Genomic DNA, 23952 nt, shown 5'->3' with positions numbered 1-23952 from the left:
CCTGGTGGCGCAGTGGTGAAGAATCCGCCTGCCAATGCAGGGGACACACGTTCGAGCCCTGGTCCAGGAAGACCCCACATGCTGCGAAGCAACTAAGCTCGTGAGCCACAACTACTGAGCCCATGTGCCACAACTACTGAAGCCTGCGCACCTAGAGCCCATGCTCCACAACAAGAGAAGCCACTGCAAGGAGAAGCCCGTGCACCATAATGAAAGAGTAGCCCCCGCTCGCCGCAACTGGAGAAAGCCTGAGTGCAGCAATGAAGACCCAATGCAGCCAAAAATAAATAAATAAAATAAATAAATTTATTTAAACAGAAACAAAAACAAATCAACTACAACAACCAAAACCAAAAAGAAATGCAAAAAAGCAAACAAAACAAAAACTGCTCTTCTCTGCTTTATAAAACTTCCCCCCCTGCAAAAAAAATGCTTATTAATATGTTACTACTTAATTTGGGTACATATATAGATACAGGTGACTTATCTATTTGATTGTATGTTTGAGTGGATAATGTGAGGGTGTGAAGCATAAAACTCAGCACCCTGCCGAATACAGTTTCTTGAAAGGATAAGACATTTAAGTCTGAGATATATGTTGTTTGAAGTCCAAAATATTTTCTGCAAAAACGCAGCTCTGAGTTATGATGAAAATGACTTGTGTAAAGAATTTGTAAATCGTGCCCACTCATACACTCCTCTTTCACATCTTTCTCTTGTATCTTAAAAGAAAAAAATATGTATATATGAAGATTTTTTTCAGTATAATTAACCACATGCTCCTTTGACACCATAGCCATTGTTTCCACTGGAACTTCCTCTAATGGAATATGTTGTGTTCTTACCAGGAAAATAAAAGCAATTGGTTTTCTATTGTCTGAAGCATGAGAGTTGCTTGTTCTCAGCAAGCTTTCCCACAATTGCCCACCTCTCTCATCCTGTTTCTTTGTACCTGTCACCTATCTAAGGTGGGGTATTGCAAACCTCACCTTACCTCCTGTGTACACAGTACACTACGTAGTCCTTTTTGAATTACAGACTCTCTTGAAAATCTAGCTATTTTCTTCCCAGAAAAAAAAAAGGCATAAACACAAATAGAGATTTTGCATACAATTTGGGGGGCCTTCATAGACCCCTTAATGCCATCTAAGGAGTCCTGTTTAGGGACCTCAGGTAAGGAATTTCTGCCCGTGAGCAACCCCTTGGAAAAGGCAAGAATGAGCTGGGAGCGTGGTACCCTGCAAGATGTGACACCTCCAATGTATTTCACAATGTACATAAAGCTTTATCTAAGGCAAAACTTTTTAAGCAAAAAGGAATTGTTAAAGTGAGAAAATGATATTAAAGACCTAATTCCCAATAACAGCGCCTTTGATTGTTGAATTCTGAAATAAGTCAGTGTTACAGGGGAAAGATCCAGGGAAACTGGCCAAGTCATTACAGTAAAAAATTCATTTTATGCACAGTGTTTTAACAATCTTTTTTTTTTCCAAACAGATGAAGAGTTTAAAGAATTCCTCTACTAATAATATCATTTATTTTCAGAGTACAGTGAAGTGTAAAGTAAACGGATAAATAAATCTCAGTTAAAAGAAAATTTACACTTACCAAGATCACCAAAATACAAATCCATTAAAAATAGACCTTGTTTTTTTTTTTTTTTGCGGTACGCGGGCCTCTCACTGTTGTGGCCTCTCCCGTTGCGGAGCACAGGCTCTGGATGCGCAGGCTCAGCGACCATGGCTCACGGGCCCAGCCGCTCCGCGGCATGTGGGATCTTCCCGGACCGGGGCACGAACCCGTGTCCCCTGCATCGGCAGGCGGACTCTCAACCACTGCGCCACCAGGGAAGCCCTAGACCTTGTTTTTGATGTCTATTTCACATTATCTAAATACATCCAGTTATGCAAATTTATATTTTTATTTCACATCTTTGCATTCTTGATATACATAAAACAGGACAAAGAACACATTTGCAATATTCAGCCTGGAAAATCCTGCTTGGGGCAAACAAGATTCTCAGCTGCCCTATTCTTTCTGCACATGTAAAAATATAATTCTAAATCATTGGGGTAAAAATCAAGATGGGTATAAGAAAAAAAGTGACTAAATTTTTGTGTCACCCGAGGTTATTTGTACTTGGCTTTTAAAATGCTCATCTAATTACCGAATAACTATTCAATGGGTAACAGTTCTTTGGGAGCTCCTTAAACGATTTCAAGAAGCTTAGCTGGTTGTTTCTGGGGTTCTTGTAATCTGTATGCAGTTGACACTAGCTACACACCAGTGCTGTATATTCACCTAAGATCTTTTTAAACATAGTAGTCAATGTCGTTATCCTTTTTTTGTGAAAATATCTTGCCAGGCTAGAAAATAAACAGTTATTTTTTCCATGAGGCAAAGGAAAAGGACAGACCAGTGTAATACAGCACTAATTTGAAAGGAAATAATCACATTGAATGAAAGACTTTACCATTTTAGTTATAATCTTATGAAATTCAAATATACCTAAATCACACCGTGATTCTAGATGACTGCGTGTTCATTCTGTTCAATGTTGCCCATGAGATCTTTTGTATCACTAGTTCCTGGACTCGATCCACTATTAAAATAGAGAGTGTTCTCAAAAGTGTCCTCTCGAGGGAAAGGCACACGTCTTTTCTTATAAAAGAAATACGCAGCGAAGCCAGCACCCGTTATAATCAGGAGGACCACTATGACTACCACTCCTGCCACGTTGGAAGATGGTTTGGAAGGGCCCATCTTCCTTGGGTCAGCTGTAAATAAATAAACATGTTAGGAAATGAGTTAAGGGGAGGCAGAGAGTAGAATGCTATGGAAACAATACAACTTTCTTCTTAGGAAGACTAAAATTCACAAATTTTCTTTCCAGTGACATTTGCCAAACAGAATGCAGGACATGAAAACAGAAGTCCATGTGATACAGAAGATTATTTTACATGTTAAGATGATTATGCAGTTGCAAGAATATTTCATGTATCTACGTAGCCCTGAACTGGTATAATATTTTATTTTATTTATTTTGTGTGTGTGTGTTCCTGTGACCCTTATTTTATTTAATAATGGCCCCAAAGCCCAAGAGTAGTGATGCTGGCAACTCCAATATGCCTAAGAGAAGCCATAAGGTGCTTCCTTTAAGTGAAAAGGTAAAAGTTCTCAACTTAATAAGGAAAGAAAAAAAGTTTGCTGAGGTTGCTGAGATCTACAGTGGGAATGAATCTTCCATCTACGAAATTGTGAAACAGCAAGAAAGTTGTGCGAGTTTTACAGTTGCGCCTCAAACTGCAAAAGTTACGGCCACGGGGCAACATTTTATCATTTTAAAATATTTACACCTGTTTCAAAATAATTCGGGGAAAAAAGAAAGTGAGTGATGGAAATCTGAACACATGAGTATTAGTTCACAGACAGCACTTACGAAGTTAATAAGGGGGCTTCAGGCAAGCTATAAATCTCACTTTGAGATTTATAGCAAACAACATGAGTGAAAGAGGATCAGTTCCTTATTCAAGCTGTCCATAAAATCAAAACTTAAAACATTGCTTAAAAAAAAAAAGAAAAGAAAAAAATCACAGGGATTTCTAAGAGAAATGTCCTCGGTGGGTTCTCATAGGGCAACCCTTGGTAACAGAGCGATCAATGTCCTCAGTAAGATCTACGATAAAAACACCCACCTGACGCCAAGGCCTGCTCTCCTAGGGCATCACTTAAGGAAGGTCGATGTCATAATGACAAAGGCTAGTATAGCTCAAGAAATGCGACTGAGAGTGCAGGGCGGATAGGAAGGGATTACTGTGGTTTTTAAAACAAACAAATTTGATTGATATATTACTAATAGGGAAATTAAAATTTCAAAATGGTCTTACCTTTTGTTGTAATTAATGTATGAGTAGGTTCAGCATCAACAACTGTTTGTAAAATAAGAAAATAATTAAATACTGTTTGTAAAATAAGAAAATAATTAAATACTTATTAAAAACCCATAATAGTTGCATGTAGATAGTGAGCATTATTTGGTTTACCAATACATCAAACCATCCGTGTTGGATTGATGGTGATATATGATATAGACAGACAATAAATAGATGATAGATAGGTAGATAGATAGATAGATGGATGATTGATTGATAGATAAAATCTGCATATTTATACAGATTGATCTATCTATCCATCCTATAACAGCATCCTATAGCTGCATGATGAGTTTGAATACATTGGAAGATCTGAAAATATGATCTCCCCGGTTGCATTTGAGCCACTGATACTCACCCTCAAAATATACCCAATCTACCCATAAATAATGTATCCTAGGCTAGCAGTTCTGAAAATGGCTCACTGAAGCATAAGGTACTACAAGGCATTTGAATGAAAAATAAAATAAGATTCCAACACTGCACCAAAGGGTGTGGTATCTTAGAAAAGAGCTTTCAAAGAATGAAGAACTACGCAATTCTAAAATAAAATAAAAATCTACTGGGGATGGAGTGTTAATTTATCCAACTCATTTATTTAAATCTCTTATCTAATTTATAATTTTGTCTCTTGGGAAAGATATTACATGAAGTAGAATAGCATAAAACATTATGGAAGTCCAGAGAGTATCACAGCATGGGCATATAATATTATTAATTCCCCCAGCCCCTGTCCTGACATGGTCTGTCATTCACTCTCCAAAGGACACTTAATTGGTGTTACATGATTTATTCCTTAATAAATTCTCATTCCTCCTCACCGTCCACTTTGGTTTGGCCAGGGTAAGTATTTCACCCATTCTTCTCGCACGCCATAGGCCTGGCTCTCCTAACTGCTCACAACTTTGCAAATCCATATGCATGGATATCCCATTATAAATGTATTGATATACCAAAATCATTATGTCAGTTAAGCAGAAAGAGAGTGTTTTGTGCTCACTCAAAACTGCAGACAGCAACTGATCACCACGGCAGATTGGATTTCTCACTTATAAAGAGGGAGATGGACTTCCCTGGTGGCGCAGTGGTTGAGAGTCCACCTGCCAATGCAGGGGACACGGGTTCGTGCCCCGGTCCGGGAAGATCCCACATGCCGCAGAGCAGCTGGGCCCGTGAGCCATGGCCGCTGAGCCTGCGCGTCCGGAGCCTGTGCTCCGCAACGGGAGAGGCCACAACAGTGAGAGGTCTGCGTACCACAAAAAAAAAAAAAAAAAAAAAACCAGGGAGAGGTTTCAAGGAACCTGTAATCGCATTATATTGATAATTACACACCTGATATCAATATGTGAAAGAGATGGGAGCCTGGAAACACACATACCATAGGACAAATTCTAACTTACATTTTGGTCTTTTACAAATGTATCCTTTGTAGGAAGAACAGTGAATATTACTCCAAAATCCAGAAGATGCATACAAAGCGACACAATCATTTCTTTCTCCAGAGGGATCTCCTGTCTTCCAGTTGACAAAAGAGAGTGGGTTGTTGTTTATCCATAGCCACATTCCTGATTATCAGAGAAAGCCAATAAAAATAGAAGTTAAAAATAACTTGCCTTAAAATAAATTCAACTTATTCATGTAAAATTTCTAAACATGTTATTTTATACTGCAATCAACAGCTGTTTTACAACCAAACTTTTCACAGGCAAGAAAATAGTAACTAGTTGTTACAGGGAAACTGAGAATGTGTTTCTCATGTAGTTTTAGTTGAAAATTTATTCCTAATTAGTATAAATATGTAAACTTATCCTCCCCTAATTGTTTTTTTCCTGGCAAGAGATAGAAAATATTTTTTAAAACTTCTTTAACTTAGCTACAGTAGATATTCTTTAATTAGCAACTTTCAAGATAGTCTAATATGTGAGTCATTTAAATTTTCACTTCTTACCTCAAATGAAAATATGAGTTTGAATTTTCAAACTCTTCACAAATTAATCATTACTTAAGGCAAGACTTTCTAGGACTGAAAACTTGTTTTACCTACAACATTTTGAAATGTTTGTGATTCAGTAATCATGGTGCAAAGATTACCTTCAACGTTTCTATACAATCCTATCCAAAAGTTGGCTTTGCTTTGAAGTGGCTCAACTCGATATGACAGGAAACTCGATTCAGCAGCACTTTCAATGGTAACCAGAGAGGAACCTGCAGAGCACAAAAGGGTAAATATGATGGCAGTATATTTAAGTAGTTGAAAATATTTTTATCATGATAGTATTGATATTAAGAGCAATAAAAATCATCCCACTATCTCCACTTAAGGAGAAGAATTTCAAAGAGTGGCCATTTGGCTTCTAAGAATTTGTTTCCATTCTGAAAATATTATTTTTTTAAGCATCATTTGTGTACAAGCACTTAACGACTCACTGCAGGATATACAATGATGAGTAAGACATAGAATGTTTAAGAAGGTTATGGTTCAGTGGGTAGTAATGAGTTGAGAGTACAAAGAAATGTATTAGGAGAATATTTGTTTTAGGGGAAGAAACTAAAAGGGAGCATGGAGGAGACAGAATTTAAGATACTAGGGAGCATAATATTTCAAGTAGAAAGGATAGAAAATAATTCCAGGAAGAGGAAGAATAAGAGAAAAGATGAAGAGAAAGGGAAGCATAGAGCTTCTTCATGAACAGAGATAGCTCACAGATGCATGGAATTCTCCATATTTGGTTTTTAGTAACAGGATTTGAAATAGATAGGTAGGTAGGTAGGTAGATAGATAGATAAGGCAATTATTGGGGTAAATGAATAGTGTTAATAGATAGTTCAGTTTGGCTGGATGAATCTGGTCAATGGGTGAAAAAAGACTTGGGTTAGGTCTCACTGCAGATGGTAGGAGACTGGTATTTAGGGTAATGTGGTGATTAAAAAACAGTTTTTTTTCAGGCAGCAGAATGATGCAATGCACTCTGGGAGTATTAATCCAGCTGCACAAAAAGGAGAGAGGAAACAGAAAGACTGCTTAGATGACTATGGCATTGACAACCCAGTCAAAGATTGATTCAGAGCCAGCACTGTATTTTATAGTTAAATTACAGAATTTTAAATAATAACAACTTAAAATATAATTTAAGCAGTTTATGCCAGACATTTTGCTTTGGGCTTTATAAGCACGATGTCACTAAAATTTTACAACAATCTTATTAAATTAGTACTACTGTTACTCCATTTTACAGATAAGGAACCTAAAGTCCAGAGGGTAAGTAATTTACCAAGATCCTAATGATAGAGGAGGGCAAAGTCATGGCATGATCCAGGCATCTGGACCTTGAGGACCTATACTTAACCATATGCTTGCACCCCACGTTACTGGGTCCTGGATTATTCTCTTGATGACTGTTTTCATTGCATAATTTCATAATCCATTATTAAACATATTTCACAGACAATAGCCATTTCAATATATTTGTGACATATTTTGATGAATGTGAATCATTCATTAATAGGAAAATATAGTTATCTAAAGTTGAAAACGAAGTTTCTACACATTCACTGCAAGATTTTTTAAAAAAAATATTCAGCAACATGAAAGAAAAACATTTTTTTAATTAAGAGAAAGCAGGTTTCAAGTGACATCATAAGGACTGGCAGAGTAAGTACCCCTGAAATTCCTCTCCTCTACAAAAGCAATAAGAACACTAACAAATTTTTCAAAATCAACTTTTTCAGAACCCTGAAAGTTAACCAGCAGCTTGTAACAATCCAGGAAGCATTTATTCAAGAAAACGCTTGACTCGCAGTAAGAAAATAAGCTACATGGTGTTTTAACTTGTCCTAATCCCATAGCTTTATCCCTAGCTCTGTGACTGCGTTAAAAACCAACGGCCTCAAAATCACAGTGAAAACCAGAAGCCAGGAAGACACTGGGAAAGTCAGAATGGGATTGGGGTTCTTTATAAGTCACATTCTCAAAGAATTTCCATTATTTGATCTCTCTGACATTTCCCTGGAAAACCTCACTTGCCTTGATTTGACCTGACTCAGAGCTCATCCAATGTAAACAGCCTTTTCCTTGGGGGTATTTGTCAAAAACTAACAGTGGCAAGTACCTAATATCACAGCTGCCTGAAGCAGTGTGGGAAACAATTTTAGGTTAACAACAAGGTAACCAAAAAACTAAAAGGAAAAACTATGGAGTAAAATGTCCATAGGGAGCTTTAAGAAGCATTGACCTATTCCTGGGAGCCTAGAAGGCCACAGACACACATTGGGGTGTGTACACGCCCAGGACTATGTGCATGCCCGTGAAAGATCTGAAAAGTCCCTACGCTCTCACCTCTGGCTGACCCTGAGGGTCTGCACAAGCAGGAAGTGAAGGCTAAGGCAGAGTTTTTAACTGCCTATATGAGTGTTGAAGGCATGTCTTCAGACCGAGCCCTTCAGTAAAACCTGGGGAACCTTCTGGTTCTAGGCACTAAGGAAATACGTTCCCAATCATTAGCTGACCACTAAACTAAGTAGGCAAGAGACTTCAGTAACCGCACTTGAAAAAGAATACAAAACTTTACAGAATTCATGAGGGAAAGTTACTGAACAAGCAAATAACAACAAACAGCAACAAAAAACCTTGTGGAGTGGAAATAAACTTATTTCCAGAGTTAAATAGTCATTTTTCAACAAAAAATTATAAGAAATGTAAAGAAACACGGAAATATGACCCATACCAGCAAAAGAAGCAGTCAATACAAACTGTTCCTGAAACAGCCACACCTCTGACTTACTGGACAAAGACTTTTTAAATCAGCTATTTTAAAGATGTTTAAAGAACTAGAGGAAAAAATGTCTAAAGAACTAAAAGAAAGTATGAGACAATTGCTCACCAAATAGAGACTATTAATAAAAAGGTAGAAATTGTTTTTTAAGAAATAAAATTCTGGAGTTAAAAAGTATAATAATTGAAAGGAAAACTTCACTGGAGAGGCCTAACAGTGAGTTTGACTAAGCAAAAGAAATAATCAACAAACTTCAGATTATCCAGTCTGAATAATGAGGGAAAAAAAGAAGAAAAATTTACAGAGTCTCAAAGATATTTGGAACATCACCAGTCAAATCAAGATACACATAATGGTAGTCCTAGGAGAGGAATGAGATAAAGAGGCAGAAAGAATACTTGAAGAAATAATGGCCAATAGCTTCCCAATGTTGATGAAAAACATTAATGTAAACATGCGGGAAGCTCAACAACATCCAAGTAAGATAATCTCGAGAAGCTCCACATCATAATCAAATCAAAGATAGAGAATCTCAAAAGTAATAAGAGAGAAGTGATTCATCATGTCCAAGAGATTCTCGATATAAGTAACACTGCTTTCTCATCAGAAACCCCAGAGACCAGAGGCAGTAGGATAAAATATTCAAAAGGCTGAAAGAAAATGACTGTTGACCAACAATTTTCTGTCCAGCAAAACTGTCCTTCAAAAATAAAGGAAAAGTTGACATTCTTTTTTATTTTTAACATCTTTATTGGGGTATAAATGCTTTACAATGTTGTGTTCGTTTCTGCTGTACAACAAAGTGAATCAGCCATATGTATACATATATCCCCATATCCCCTCTCTCTTGAGCCTCCCTCCCACCCTCCCTATCCCATTCCTCTAGGTCGTCACAAAGCACCGAGCTGATCATCCTGTGCTATGCGGCAGCTTCCCACTAGCCTTCCATTTTATATTTGGTAGTGTATATATGTCCATGCTACTCTCTCACTTCATTCCTGCTTCCCCTCCTCCCCATTCCCTCAAGTCCGTTCTCTACATCTGCATCTTTATTCCTGCCCTGCCACTAGGTTTATCAGCACTGCTTTTTAAAATTCCATATATATGTGTTAGCATACGGTATTTGTTTTTCTCTTTCTGACTTACTTCACTCTGTAGGACAGATTCTAGGTCCATCCAACTCACTACAAATAACTCAATTTCTTTCCTTTTTATGGCTGAGTAATATTCCATTGTATATATGTGCCACATCTTCTTTAAAGACATTCTTAGATAAACAAAAATGGAGAGAATTTGTCACTAGCAGATCTACTCTACAAGAAATACTAAAGAAAATCCTTCAGGCCAAAATAAAAAGATAGTTGACAACAACTTAAATCCACATGAAGAAATAAAGACCACCAGTAAAGGAAACTACATAGGTAAAAACAAAAGACAGTACGAATTTATTTTTTGTTTATACTTTTGTTTAATCTTATATGATTTAAGGACAACTGCATAAAACAATAATTATAAATCTGTGCTGATGGGCATACAGTGTATAAAGATGTATTTATATGATAATAATAACACAAAGGACTGTAGAGGGAAAGGGGCTATATAAGAGCAAAATTTTGTACTCTATTGAAATTAAATTTATATTGATTTGAACTAGATTGTTGCATATTAAGATGTTATTTATCATCCCCAGGGCAACCACTAAGAAAATAACTAAACAACACATAGTAAAAAATATAACAAGGAAATTAAAATGGTACACTAGAGATTATCTATTTAATGTTAAAGAGGGTAGAAATGGATAAATAGAGGAACCAAAATACATAAGACAAATATAAAATAAATTAAAGGGCAGATTTAATCCTACCTTATCAGTAATTACATTAAATGTAAATGGATTAAGTACTCCAATCAAAAGACAGAGATTGGCAAAATGAATAAAAAATAAAAATAAATTTTAAAATAATACAACTATATTTTATCTACAAAACACACATTTGAGATTCAAAAACATAAACATGTTAAAAGTAAAAGCATGGAAAAAGATATTCCATGCAAATAGTAAATAAAGAAGAGCTGGAGTGGCTATACTGATACTAGACAAAAGATTTTAGACAAAAATTGTTACTAGAGACAAATAAGGATGTTTTATAATGATTAAAGTTTTAATTCATCAAGAAGATATGACAAATATAGACATATATGCACCGAACAATAGGCCTCAAAATACATGAAGCAAAAACTGACAAAGTAGACTTCTCCTGACTCAGAATTTAAAGGAAAAACTCATAGGGAGTTTTTAAACTCCCTGTGGCAACATATAAGTCTCCTGAAATTCCCTTCTCCCACATACACACCAGCAAACACCTACACATAGAGCAATTCTATCAGTAAAATCCAGAAACTCAGTGACTCCTACATATAGGGCAACTGAGAAAACACAAACATCTAAATGAGTAGGAAAGGCTGAGACACACTCTCTTCATAAACCCCACCCATGGCACAGTGCCGTATAATCAGGAGGGAGCCCCTAATTGCCAGCTTCTCCCTGAATAGAGAAGGGTTTCAACCATACATCTAGCACCCCAAATTTTTAGGCTCCTGTTCCTCTATTTGAAGGAATAGGCCCCCCAAATGCCTAACTCTGGAAGCTAATGGGGTTTGCAGCCACGAGACCCATAGGACCACAGAAAATGAAGCAGCCGTTGTTAATGGGCACCGAACACCTGCCATGGCTATTCTCCCAGGGCTCAGCTAAGAGGGAACAGATAAAAATGCCCGTCCCTCAGTCTTTCCCTAGAAGGGGACTGACTGCATACTTTACAGCCTGCTGCCTGGGGGGTCCAGCTGCTAATTTGCATGCAGCAAGGGGCTAGCTGTGATCCTCCTGGGGGAGCTGGTGGGCCCTTCTGCCACCTTCTTTCTCCGACTTGCTGCAATGATAAAATCAGGTCACCAACAGGTCTCTGGAAGGAGCTTAGACACACACCTGGCTTATCTACTTTCCCAGGTGCCCGAGGGTCCAGTTTCTAATCAGTCTGCTTTTATGTGCTAACTGTGATCCTCTCCTTTGGGATATCATCAGGTTTTGGCACACCCTCAACCACTGGGAGCCACTAAAAACAAAGACAACAGCTGGTATAACCACAAAGTTTTGAGTGACAAACAGGAACTTGGGCTGGATTGACTGATGAGGTTCATCTCCCACACAAGACCACTCAAGACTGGGAGAGGTGCCTCTTTTATCTAATGTGCAGAAACCAACACAGAGAGTCAAGGAAAATAAAGCAAAATGTCTTCCAAGCCAAAGAACAAGATACATCTCCAAACTGATATTAATAAAACAGAGACAAGTAATTTACCCAATAGAGAGTTCAGAATAACAGCTACAAAGATACTCAGTGAGGTCAGGAAAGTAATGCATGAGCAAAGTAAGAATTTCAACAGAGAGAGAAAATATTAAAAAGTACCAAAGAGAAATCACAAAGCTGAAGAACACAGTAACTTAAATGAAAAGTTCAGTAGAGGTGTTCAACAGCAGACTAGAAAACTGGAAGAAAGAAACAGTAAACTCAAAGAAAGGGCAGTCAAATATATCCTGAAGCAAAAAGAAAAAAAGAATCAAAAAGAGTCAAGCTAGCTTAAAGGACTTACAAGACAACAGCAAGAGGATCAATCTACACATTACAGGAACTCAAGGAGAAGAGAGAGATGGGGGCAGAAAGCTTATTCAAAGAACTAATGGCTGATAATTTCCCTAACCTTGGGGAAAGAAACAGACATCTAGATCCAGGAAGCATACATAAGGAGTACCAAATATAATGAATATAAAGAGACAAACACTGAGACACATTATATTAAATTGTCAAAAATTAAAGACAAAGAGAGATTCTTAAAAACAGCAAAAGAAAAGCAACTTGTTACATAAAAGGGAACCCTTGTAAGACAAAACAAATTTTTCAGGAGAAACTTTGCAGGCTGGAAGGGAGTGAGAAGATATATTTAAAGTGCTTAGAGATAAAAGCTTCCAGCCAAGAATACTCTACCTAGAAAAGCTGTCATTCAGAATTAAATGAGAGATAAAGAGTTTTCAAGACAAACGAAAGCTGAAAGAGTTCATCACCAATAGACCAGACTTATAAGAAATGTCAAGGGGAATTCTTCAAGCTAAAATGAAAGGACACTAATTAGTAATATGAAAATGTTTGAAAATATAAAACTCAACGGTAAAGGTAAATGTATAGGAAAATCCAGAATATTCTGATACTATAATGGTGGTAAGTAAATCACCTATAACTGTTGTATAAAGGTTAAAAGACAAAAGTATTAAAAATAACTATAGGGCTTCCCTGGTGGTGCAGTGGTTGAGAATCTGCCTGCTAATGCAGGGGACACAGGTTCGAGCCCCGGTCTGAGAGGATCCCACATGCCGCGGAGCAACTAGGCCCGTGAGCCACAACTACTGAGCCTGCGTGTCTGGAGCCTGTGCTCTGCAACAAGAGAGGCCGCGATAGTGAGAGGCCCACGCACCGCGATGAAGAGTGGCCCCCACTCGCCACAACTAGAGAAAGCCCTCGCGCAGAAACAAAGACCCAACACAGCAAAAATTAATTAATTAATTAATAAACTTCTACCCCCAACATCTTAAAAAAAATAATAACTATAAATACAATAATTTGTTAATGTATACACAATATAAAAAGATGTAAATTGTAACATCAACAATATAAAATGTCGGGGGAATGTAAAAATACAGACTGTTTGCATACATTCAAAGTTAAGTTGTTATCAGCTTTAAATACACTGTTATAACTCTAAGATGTTTCATGTAATCTTCACAACAACCACACAATAAAACCTATAGTAGATACACAAAATAAAAGGAAAAGAATCTAAGTAATACTACTGAGAAATCATCAAATCACAAAGGAAGTGAGCAGAGAGGAAGAAAGGAACAAAAGAAGGTCAGGACAGATAGAAAACAATTAACAAAATGGCAATATTAAGTGCATACCTACCAATAATTACTATAAATATAAATGGACTAAATTTTCCAATGGAAAAACATAGAGTGGCTTAATAGATTAAAAAAACAAAAAACAAAAAAACACAAGACAACTATATGCTACAAGAAACTCATTCCAACTTTAGGACATACATAAGCTTAAAATGAAGGGATTAAAAAAAATTATTCCATGCAAATGGTGTTGAGAAAACTAGACACCCACATTCAATAGAATACAACTGGTCCACTCTCTAACACTATACAGAAAAATCAACTCAAAATGATTAAAGACTTGAATGTAAAACCTGAAATCATAAAAATCCTAAAAGAAAACACAGGCAATAAACTCCTTGACATTAATCTTTTTGTATTTGACACTAACAGCAAAGGGAAAAAAAGCAAAAATAAACAAATGGGACTACATCAACCTAAAAAGGTTCTGCATAGCAAAGGAAACCATCAGCAAAATGAAAATGCAACCTCCTGAATGGGAGAAATTTTCTGCAAACCACATGTCTTAATAGAGGTTTAATATCTAAAATATACAAGGAACTTATACAACTCAATAGCAAAAAAATAACCCAATTCAAAAAACGAGCAAAGGACCTGAACAGATTTTTTTTTCCAAAGGAGACTTACAAATGGCTGAGAAGTACAGGAAAAGGTGCTCAACATCACTAATCATCAGGGAAATGCAAATCAAAACCGCAATGAGATATCACCTCACACTTGTTTAGGCTAGCTATTATTAAAAAGATAAGAGATAACAAATGATGCAGAGGATGAAGAGAAAAGGGAACCCTGCTAGTGTGAATGTAAATTGGTACAGTCCTTTTGGAAAACAGTGTGGAGGTTCCTCAAAAAATTAAAAATAGGACTACCGTATGATCCAGCAATCCCACTTCTTGGTATATATCCAAAGGAAATGAAACCACTATCTCGAAAAGATAGCTGCACTCCATGTTCATTGCAGCATTATTTATTATAGCCAAGACATGGAAACAACCTAAGTGTCCATCAACAGATGAATGATGAAGAAAATGTAGTATGTATATACAATGGAATATTATTCAGCCTTTAAAAAGAGGGAAATTCTGCCGTTTGCAACAGCATTGATTAACCTGGAGGGCATTATTCTAAGGAAATAAGCCAGATAGAGACAGACAAGTACTACATGATATTACTTATAGGTGGAATTTAAAAGTCAAACTCACAGAAACAGAGGGTAGAATGGTGGTTGTCAGGGGGTTGGGGGGTGGGAGACATAGAGAGATGCTGGTAAAAGGGTACAAACTTTCAGTTATATGATAAATAAGGTCTTAGGATCTAATGTATAATATAGTGACTACAGTTGATAATACTGCATGGTATCACTGAAATTTGCTAAGAGATTAGAACTTAAGTGTTCCCACCACACACACACACACACACAAAGGTAAATATGTGACGTGATGGTCATGTTAACTTGACGGTTAGGAATCCTTTCCCAACAAATATGTGTATCAAATCATCATCTCTTACACTTTAAATGTATTACAACTTTATGTCAACTATACCTCAATAAAACTGAAGAAAAAAACTAAACATAAAAGTAAAAAGAAGTGAAAACTCCAGACTGACTTTTGAGTGAATCTGAAGGAAATGAGCATGTAACCCTTGCTCGCCACTGCTGAATGAAGAGCCCTGACTTAGGACATAATCAAAATTTAGCCACAAAGTAATTCAGTCAAGTATTCGGTGGGATTTAATTAAGTAAATTTTTTAATGCACCCTGAAAAGTTCACTTTATTTGACATTTTTATTTCAGGAGGGAAATTGTTCATCTATGTCATGTCACTTGAGTTTTGTTTCGTATTTATTCACAAAGATAATCAGATCTAAATGCTTTTCTATTCATGGGAAAGCAAAATGGTTCCTGGGCACTTGTGAAGCCTGAGCCGATCAGTGATAAAAGATGAACGCGACACTCTGAATAATAATCCTAACAATTTAGAATATTAGGGCAGCAAGACTTGTTCAGCGAGTCACTGCTTTCTGGCAGAATTCTTTCACCTTTTGAGGCTACGTTAGAAATTATATTTGGGGGGCATGATGTCGACCTTTCTGTTACAATATAAATTATTAAGACAAAGAAACAAGTAATTTTACTTTCCTTAGGTTTTTAATATACAGTGTTACTAGCATCCTGGTACTCTACATAGATGATTGTGGGATTTTCTGACGGTAAATGTGGTACTTACCCATTCGAAGACATTCCAGAGAAGCTTGGCCCCAGTTCCTTGTATATGAAGACTCGATATAGTAGCAGTGACCATGGAAAGGAATCCACGCTGTGTGCTCTGACTCGGGGCATCTACCAGGCAGCTGTGGAGGTTCAGTGGCAGGGATTTCTGTTAATAAAAAGACATTTCAAATAAAGTAAGACCTGAAGTTTCTTTAGTACATAGAATAATATATCAGCCATTAAGGAAATTTTCATCGCCTATCATTATTTTTTTTAAGCTCTAATGGTAATCATTTGGATATGCCATTTCTATTATTGAGTATTCTTTTTACTTTATCATTTTGTTTTCATACAAAATGTATTTCCATAGAAGGTACTATGGTATAACGGTGGTCAATCACATTCATAATTAAGCATGAGGATCTATAGATAACCTACAAAGACATTAATAAGTTCCCCTAAAAGGTCAACCATAAATAATTTGCAAAGGCAGTCTTCCTTCTAGACAGTTTTCTTTTTCTAGGATCCTAGCCCTTATAAAACCTTCTTAGCTATGGCTGACATTGATGTTATAACTAAATGGTATAGGTAGAATTCTAGGACTTTACCACTGTCCGACTCTATAACTGTATTCTAGGACTGTATCACTGTATTATCACTGACTCTGATGAACCTAAACATATTCTGATAAAATTATTTTGATATAGCTGTGCCGTCAACATCAAAAGTAATCATCATTTCCTGAGGACTCTGACATCATAGATTCAGAGGCCTGTCCCAATAATAAAAATTCAGAAATGTATAAAGAGGAAATAAATTCTAGCAACGAAGAAAAATTTCTCTCTCTGTTATTTTGATCTCTCTATATTTGTTTATTGCCAGGTCAGTCTTTGGTTAGGTGAAGGAATATGTTTTATATTATCCTTAAGCCACCCCAAAACATGTGACTGTTTAAGAATATCAACGGTGGTTTGTATTAGCTTATTGAGAAAATTTCAAATCCCTTGATTGTTTTCGTGGATTCAATTACCGTCTGATCTTTTGCAGAGAAAATAAAAACTTTCATTGCAACGTGCTGTCTTCCAATAGCCGTCAAGATCCATATAAACACACGCTGACTTCAGTCTGGGCTCATCACTGGCCCAATTAGTGTATCTCACCCTCCATTTATCGGTCCAAACATACTCATTATTGGTCTGCAAGAACAAGAACAACTATTAACATGGAGCCTGGCTTCGTTTAGAAAATACCAAAAGAACCCAGCAAGGAGTAAAAAGTATATTTAAGACTGTGATTTGACAAAGAATCTTCAACATTTGGGAATTAAAAGAACATTATAAATTTTTTCTACCAAATCAAATTCAGCCTTTTTTAAGAAAAAATGACTTCTTAAAGCTCCCCATGAAGACATCGTTGGAAGCTATTCTGAAAAACACAGACTTAAAATCCTATGTCTTATTCTAGAAAACTCTCTTTATTTGCAGGCCCTCAGTGCAAAAGAGGGGTTTTACCTTTGGAACAAATAAAACACGTATTATATTATCACTGAAATGATAATAAAAACGAAGTCATTTTCCTTGCACTCATGGACCCGAGAGAAACACTTTTCTAATCTTCTTACTGTTTGGCTGTTGAAACAGGGCCAACAACAAATGACTTATGCAAGGTGACATGGCTGGATAAGAGAGGAGCCTAGGTCTCTTACCTTCCAGTTAGGTGGTCTTTCAACCAACTGAATCTGATGGCATCTTTTAAAGATAATTGTTTTATTCAATTTGCATACTTCTTATTAAATTTATTGGGGCAAATTTATGGTCACATACAAATTAACTGACAACATCAAAAAGACTACTTATCAATAATGTTCTTTTGACATTTTACAGGTAAAACCTCACAACAGATGCTGTATAACTTTAATCAGAGATAAGTGAATTTTTAAACCATTCAAACAGCTGTCCCCTTTTTAACTGCATTATTTAATTTACCAAAGCAATTACCAAAGATTTAATGACAAAATCAAAAGCATGCATTATCTCGAGTTAGAATTTTGTAGTATTCTACCATATTTAATCAAATAATGCTGGCATAATCATTAACTCCATAGATGTAATAAATAGAACAGTATTGTTTTAGCTATAAATGTTGGGATAATGGAAAGCTATTTAATCTTTCTAACAATAAATAAAAGCCTATTTTAAACTCGTAAGAGAATTGGGACCATATTTGTGAGAAGAAAATATATGAATTATCAAGAGAATTAGTTACTAAAAATAGATTCAACATAGAAGTAAAGATGCCGTGCTTAAGTTTAAACACAGAAATCATTGTGTAACTACTTACTTTTAAATGTTTACTAACCTACTCGGGAAATACGCATTGCAAGAAGTGTAAATGTTGAGCTCTGCATCATGGTGGAAGAAGTTCTACAAAGTCTGGCACCAGTCTGCTTTCCAGCTCTACCCCCTTACCTCCTTTTATTTCTTCTTGGTACTGCTTCCTTATGAGCCACCATCCTAGACCACATCTGTAAAGTTTGACTTTCTCAGAGAAGCCCTGTTGGTCCTCTCCCCTTGCACAAATGATCGCTTTTCTCTCCTCTCCCAGCACTTTGTATATACCTCTCTTTGACACTGTATTATCTCTTGATTACTTGTTGACATCTCTATTTATTGTACTAGGAAGTTTGCTGATTGACTAGTTAGATGGATGGATGGATGGATGGAGGATAGATGGATCCCCTGGCATCAGAGAAGACTCATTTCAGGAAAATTTTGGCAACTCCCACACCACTCTTAGTTCTGTGTCTCAACCCTCACTCTACACCATCTTCTGCCAACCTTCCTTCTCTGTTATGGAATACAGGGAATTGACCGCAATGAAATCTGTCACACACGGATGGAAGCGGCCCAGCTTCAGAACAGATAGCAACTCTAGAATGACTTTCCACAAAAAATAAGGAATATCCTCATCGCCCAGGAACTATGCCCCTGACGCTTTCTTAATTCCTTTCTTAATCCCTATGGCATAGTTGTAATCATGACACTAGAAAGAAATAAGTTAATAAATAAAACTGTTTAGATGCAGAACTTAATTTTCATACTCAAAATATACAGTAACACTGTATATAAAAAACCTAAGGAAAGTAAAAATAATACTTATCAGTTAGGTAAGTCTTAGTTTGATTTCTGACATAACATCACGAACTTGCTAGATCCTTGCACTGGGTCCTAGAGAGATTGGGTCTTGTACATGTCAGTATCATTTCTAAAGCCCAGCAGGCTTTTACACACAACAAGTATTCAACAGAATGAACAGAAGAGAATCATATTCAATCACAATTTATCAATCATGTCAAGTCGCACGTGTTTCCAGCATCTCACCAAGTTACTGTTCAGGGCGATCCACACAGGTTCATTCAGCATCTGCATCTGCATCCACGCAAACGCATTACTATAGGGATCTAGAATGCTAGCGATCAGGGAAGTGTGAAGCTTGCAATAGTCATCTGCTTCATGCCACTGCAGCTTTAATTTCATGAGTGAGTAGCTACTTTCGCCATATTTAATAAAGCCATCTGTTGGAATTGTTGTTGGAGAACTAGGCAAGGAAGGGTCTGGAATAAAAAATTATTTCCATTAATATTAAACATTACCTGAGCGCCATCTGTACATGACTTCTGTACCTCACACATCCTAAAAAGAATCTGAACAGCACCATTCAAACTGTCAGGGGTTAAACATATTTTCATGAGCCATTTCACACCAGAACACAAAGTTCTATTTTTTAACCAGTATGCCTGACTGAATTAAGTCATTTCCAAATGCTATTTAGAATATTAAGGTAAATACACGATCAAGTTTCTAAACTCTAAAACCAAAAAGACTTGCAAATACTATGAGATCTAGTATCTGGATGAAAGACACGCCACAGTTTAATCTCATAAATTAAAGAACATCTATCATCCTGTCAACACGAATCTTTTTTTTTTTTTCCATCTTGGTCAAATCTTAAGGTCAAGAACAGTCTTCCTCTCCTTCCCTTCCCCCACCCGACTCTGTTCCATTCCACCCATGAATTTGCATCTATTTGTATCTATTTGACTTCACCTGTGAATCCTGTACCTTCAAGAAATTGGTTTATGGTCTGGAATGAAGCCATATAACAGTTTCCACTTCATTTAACCTTGATCTCAGGATCAAGCTTTAATCTTATGATGATTTCCCATGTGAGCCCCATATCTTATCCAAACTGAAGCCTTTGCAAGCTGGCGTCACTCTGGCTTTCTGATCTTTCCTCCTCAATCTCTCAGCATGAGTTTCTAATAACGACTCTAGACCCACCCATACTTTGGGCCACTTACTGTCAAGACCCCAAAAAATCTTGTTTCTGGGCGCCTTAGCTGATGCCTTAGGGCAACAGAGGTCAGCGGATGACAGCCAGAGGGTGAAATCTGGCCTGTTGTCTGTTTTTGCAGCCCATGAGTTTTTAAATGGTTGGGGGAAAAAAAACAATGAAAAATATTTTGTGACATGTAAACAATACATGAAATTCCAATTTGTGTCCATAAATAAAGTTTCAGTGGAACTCGGCCACGCTCATTTGTTTACATACTGTCTGTGATTGTCTGCGATCACAGCAGAGTTGAGTCATTGCAACAAAAACTTCATGGTCTACAAAGCCTGCAATATTTATAATCTGTCTCTTACAGAAAAAGGTTGCCAACCCCTAGTCTAGGGTTCTAGATGTCCCTGCCTACTGATGTTGTCTTGGTCAATTCTCCAACCTGTTCCACTGCATACCAACCCAACCCACCATGTGCCCTGTTCTGTCACTCCAAGAATGCCAAACTTTCTTTTGAAGAATCTGGTAAGGCAACAATTTTAATTCAGCAAGGAGGGCAGCCTCCCCTTTCTTCTGCTGTTGCTGCCACCGTGTGTTGATAGAATAGCATTAAACCAAGAGATCCAGCCCCGGATCCTTACATGTTACAGCCAGTAGGAAGTAAACAGTCTCATCGTTTCCCAGCTTGGAGAGAGCTGGGTTTGTCTTAACAACATGGGAAGAGTTTTGGACTGCTATAAGTGCCCAATGAAGCTTGAGAGAAAGCTTTAAGAAGCTTCGCCAAAGGCTATACGCAGCCAGGAAATTAGCTCATTTATCCAATTCGCTTGTTTATTAAAACACTCATAGAAAAAATTATAAGGAAAAAACTAAATCACTGAGAGGTTACTTTCAGGTGGTTAGATTATGGGTAATTTTTTCTCTTTATGCTTTTCTGTATTTTCTAAAATTTCATCAAGGGATTGTTCTTAAGTGTTTTATATCCATATGTATTCATTCACGTTTTTATTTAGGTATCTTTATATATTTACATGAATTCATATATATTCATTCATACATACTCATATATATGAATAAAAGCAACACTGTTTTACTTTTTATTTATTTAATTTTATTCTTTTGGCCACGCTGCACAGATTGCGGGATCTTAATTCCCCAACCAGGGATCAAACCCAGGCCCCAGCAGTGAAAGTCCTGAGTCCTAAACACTGGACCACCAGGGACTTCCTGAAAACAACACTGTTTTAAAAAAATACTGAACACACATTCTTTATTGAAATTTTAGAAAATATAGAAAAGCATAAAAATGAGAAAAAAATTACTTAGAATCTAACCACATCAATATTTTAGTGTTTCCTCATAATTGTTATATATATAGAGAGAGATATAGATGTATAGACATATTATATATAATATAAATGCAAATATATATACATAGAGAGAGAGCGTTAGAAAGAGACAGTTTTTGATAAACGAAGAAAAATACAGTAGTACAGTGAAGGAACGAAAGGTCTTAATCCCACGATGCAAACACATCCACTATTCCTATTTTGATGCATTTCCATCGCCTTCTTGTTCTTTTTCTTTAAGGGGGTTCAAAGTGTTTTTTGCATCATCAGTAGTCTACAAAATTTCATATTCTGCCTTTTTCACGTTAACACTGTCGACCTTTCCTGAAACCTAAGTCATTAAAAATTGTCAAAATATCTTTTGTTGGCAGCAAATATTCTATCCCTTGTGTTTACAGGAAGAAGAAAAAGAAGATTTTAAACAAGTTTAGGAACCATCATTCCCTCCTGGAAGAGGACTCCCCTCTTTCCCCAAAGTGTGGAAGCACAGATGCATTACCAGTGGCCTAAGATTCTGGTGCTCGAAGGGTGTAGCAGAGAGAGAAAAGTGGCATGGCCTGGACCTTCTTTTGGATCAATAGGAGGTTAGAATTCCTGCAGGACTTTGCAATCACCTGAAAATATCTTCAGTGATTTTCAGTCGTTGTCAGAAATTGATATCAGTTCCCTGATTCCCCAGAAAGTATAGAAAAATTTGTTAGATCCGGGAGATCAAGCAGCTTCTAATTCAAGCTCCTCTGAGAGCTCTGCTCAGGGTGACAGCAACCCACCTCAACTTCAACCCTCATCTCTAATCTTTTATTTTCTGAACCTCTTCTTATGTAGCCAAATGTTTCTATTCTAATTTCACTCAAAACTAAAATGCACACGACCATAATCTTGATTCTTGGTCGATATCCACATATCTGTTTTATTTTCTTTGCACCATAGTTAGGCTTCCTAAGATGAAAAAAGGACCACAAATAAAACATCTACATTTTTAGAGACACAGAATATATAACAAGTAATGAGGCATATAGGGTGTTTGGGGGCAACGGTTCTCAAATTACACAAATTGAAGTGAGGTATCCCTGCTCTGACATTTTTTACTTTTAAGGTAGAGGTAAGCAAGCATCCCAAATTTCTAACAGGATTAGAAAAAGTTTCAACCTCTAGTTTAACCTGTGCAAACTTTCTGGTAATGGATGAGGGGGCACATTCATGAATAAATTACGGAAAATATCCTTTTTGTCTGTCACAGCCATCCATGGATGAAAGTGAGAATCAAATAAACATGTTGATGGGGACTTCCCTGGCGGTCCAGTGATTAAGGCTCCGTGCTTCCACTGCAGGGGGCGCAGGTTTGATCCTTTGTCGGGGAACTAATATTCCACATGCCACACGGCACGGCCAAAAAAAAATTTTTAATTATTTAATTAAAAAAATTTTTAAAAAACAACATGTTGATGTGCAAGGGAAGGGTCACTTTTTTAAAACAAAACTTAATTTTTTTAGAGCAGTTTAAGGCGCACAGCAAAATTGAGAAGAATGTCACTTTTTAAAAAGTATGGAAAAACCCCACCTCTTCCAGCCCAGCGTGGTCCAGTAGGACTTACCGGGAGGTGTTCGGCATATATAACCTCGCTTACTGTCACAGGTGTCATCCATCCATTTTCCTGCGTCCCTTGACTTCCCTCCGATAATAAGAACACAGTCAGCCTGTATATTCATGGAGAAGAAAAAAAAAAGCCAAATGTGGATGGATAATTATTTAAACCAATTCATTAATAAGCAAAAAAAAAAAAAAATCCTTTATCCCTAAACTCCAACTTTAAGGATAGTCCTAATTCATCTACAGCACGTTTAATTCATCCCTACTTTCCATGCTACTGGCCAATTTTCACGCAGATCCCTCACTGAACCCTTGCTATTTTAATTGAAAATTAAGCAGAGTTGGATAAACTTTGGAGCTGGTTCTGAGAAACGCTGCTGTCAGAAATCTCATTAATTCCCTGAAAGCTACCACAGCTTTCACCAGGGCCAGAGACATCTTCTCAGCCTCCAGCCTCATTATCCCATGAGCCTCAACTATCAGGAACCCCTAACCGTACATTTCAAAGATCCTCTGCTCATTCCCATCCCCCTTCTTAGCTATTCTTATCTTTCATTATCCTGGCTCAGCATCTCTGCTCTAAACCAGGAAACCTACACAGAACAAGGATGTTTCCACTACACAATGCACGTGAACATTTCTCTCCCACTCTCTTTATCAAACTATATTTAATCCTCTTCATTTTATAAGTCCTGAAATTGTAACAACACAATATATGTGTTTTGATTCCAGTTTTGTGGA

General features: G+C 36.9%; 1 protein-coding gene across 1 annotated transcript in view; it reads right to left on the bottom strand.

Annotated features, from left to right (window-relative positions):
* Positions 1-1855: 1855 nt before the first annotated feature.
* MRC1 (mannose receptor C-type 1) overlaps positions 1856-23952 on the bottom strand; it is a 96027-nt gene continuing 73930 nt past the window's right edge. Inside the window, exons 23-30 of the mRNA XM_027121983.1 lie at positions 23216-23318; positions 19311-19543; positions 16961-17126; positions 15947-16096; positions 6024-6137; positions 5333-5497; positions 3888-3929; positions 1856-2777 (exon numbers count right to left, since the gene is read on the bottom strand). Of these exons, the coding sequence (XP_026977784.1) occupies positions 2527-2777; positions 3888-3929; positions 5333-5497; positions 6024-6137; positions 15947-16096; positions 16961-17126; positions 19311-19543; positions 23216-23318 (1224 nt within the window). The 3' untranslated portion in view covers positions 1856-2526. The remainder of the gene's footprint in view (positions 2778-3887; positions 3930-5332; positions 5498-6023; positions 6138-15946; positions 16097-16960; positions 17127-19310; positions 19544-23215; positions 23319-23952) is intronic.

Source organism: Aethalodelphis obliquidens, unplaced genomic scaffold (assembly GCF_003676395.1).
Source record: "Aethalodelphis obliquidens isolate GAN/ISIS:26980383/991018 unplaced genomic scaffold, ASM367639v1 scaffold23, whole genome shotgun sequence".
In the NCBI taxonomy this organism is placed as follows: Eukaryota; Metazoa; Chordata; class Mammalia; order Artiodactyla; family Delphinidae; genus Aethalodelphis; species Aethalodelphis obliquidens.
The sequence above is the reverse complement of the archived record's forward strand: the minus strand, read 5'-3'. Positions and strand labels throughout refer to the sequence as shown.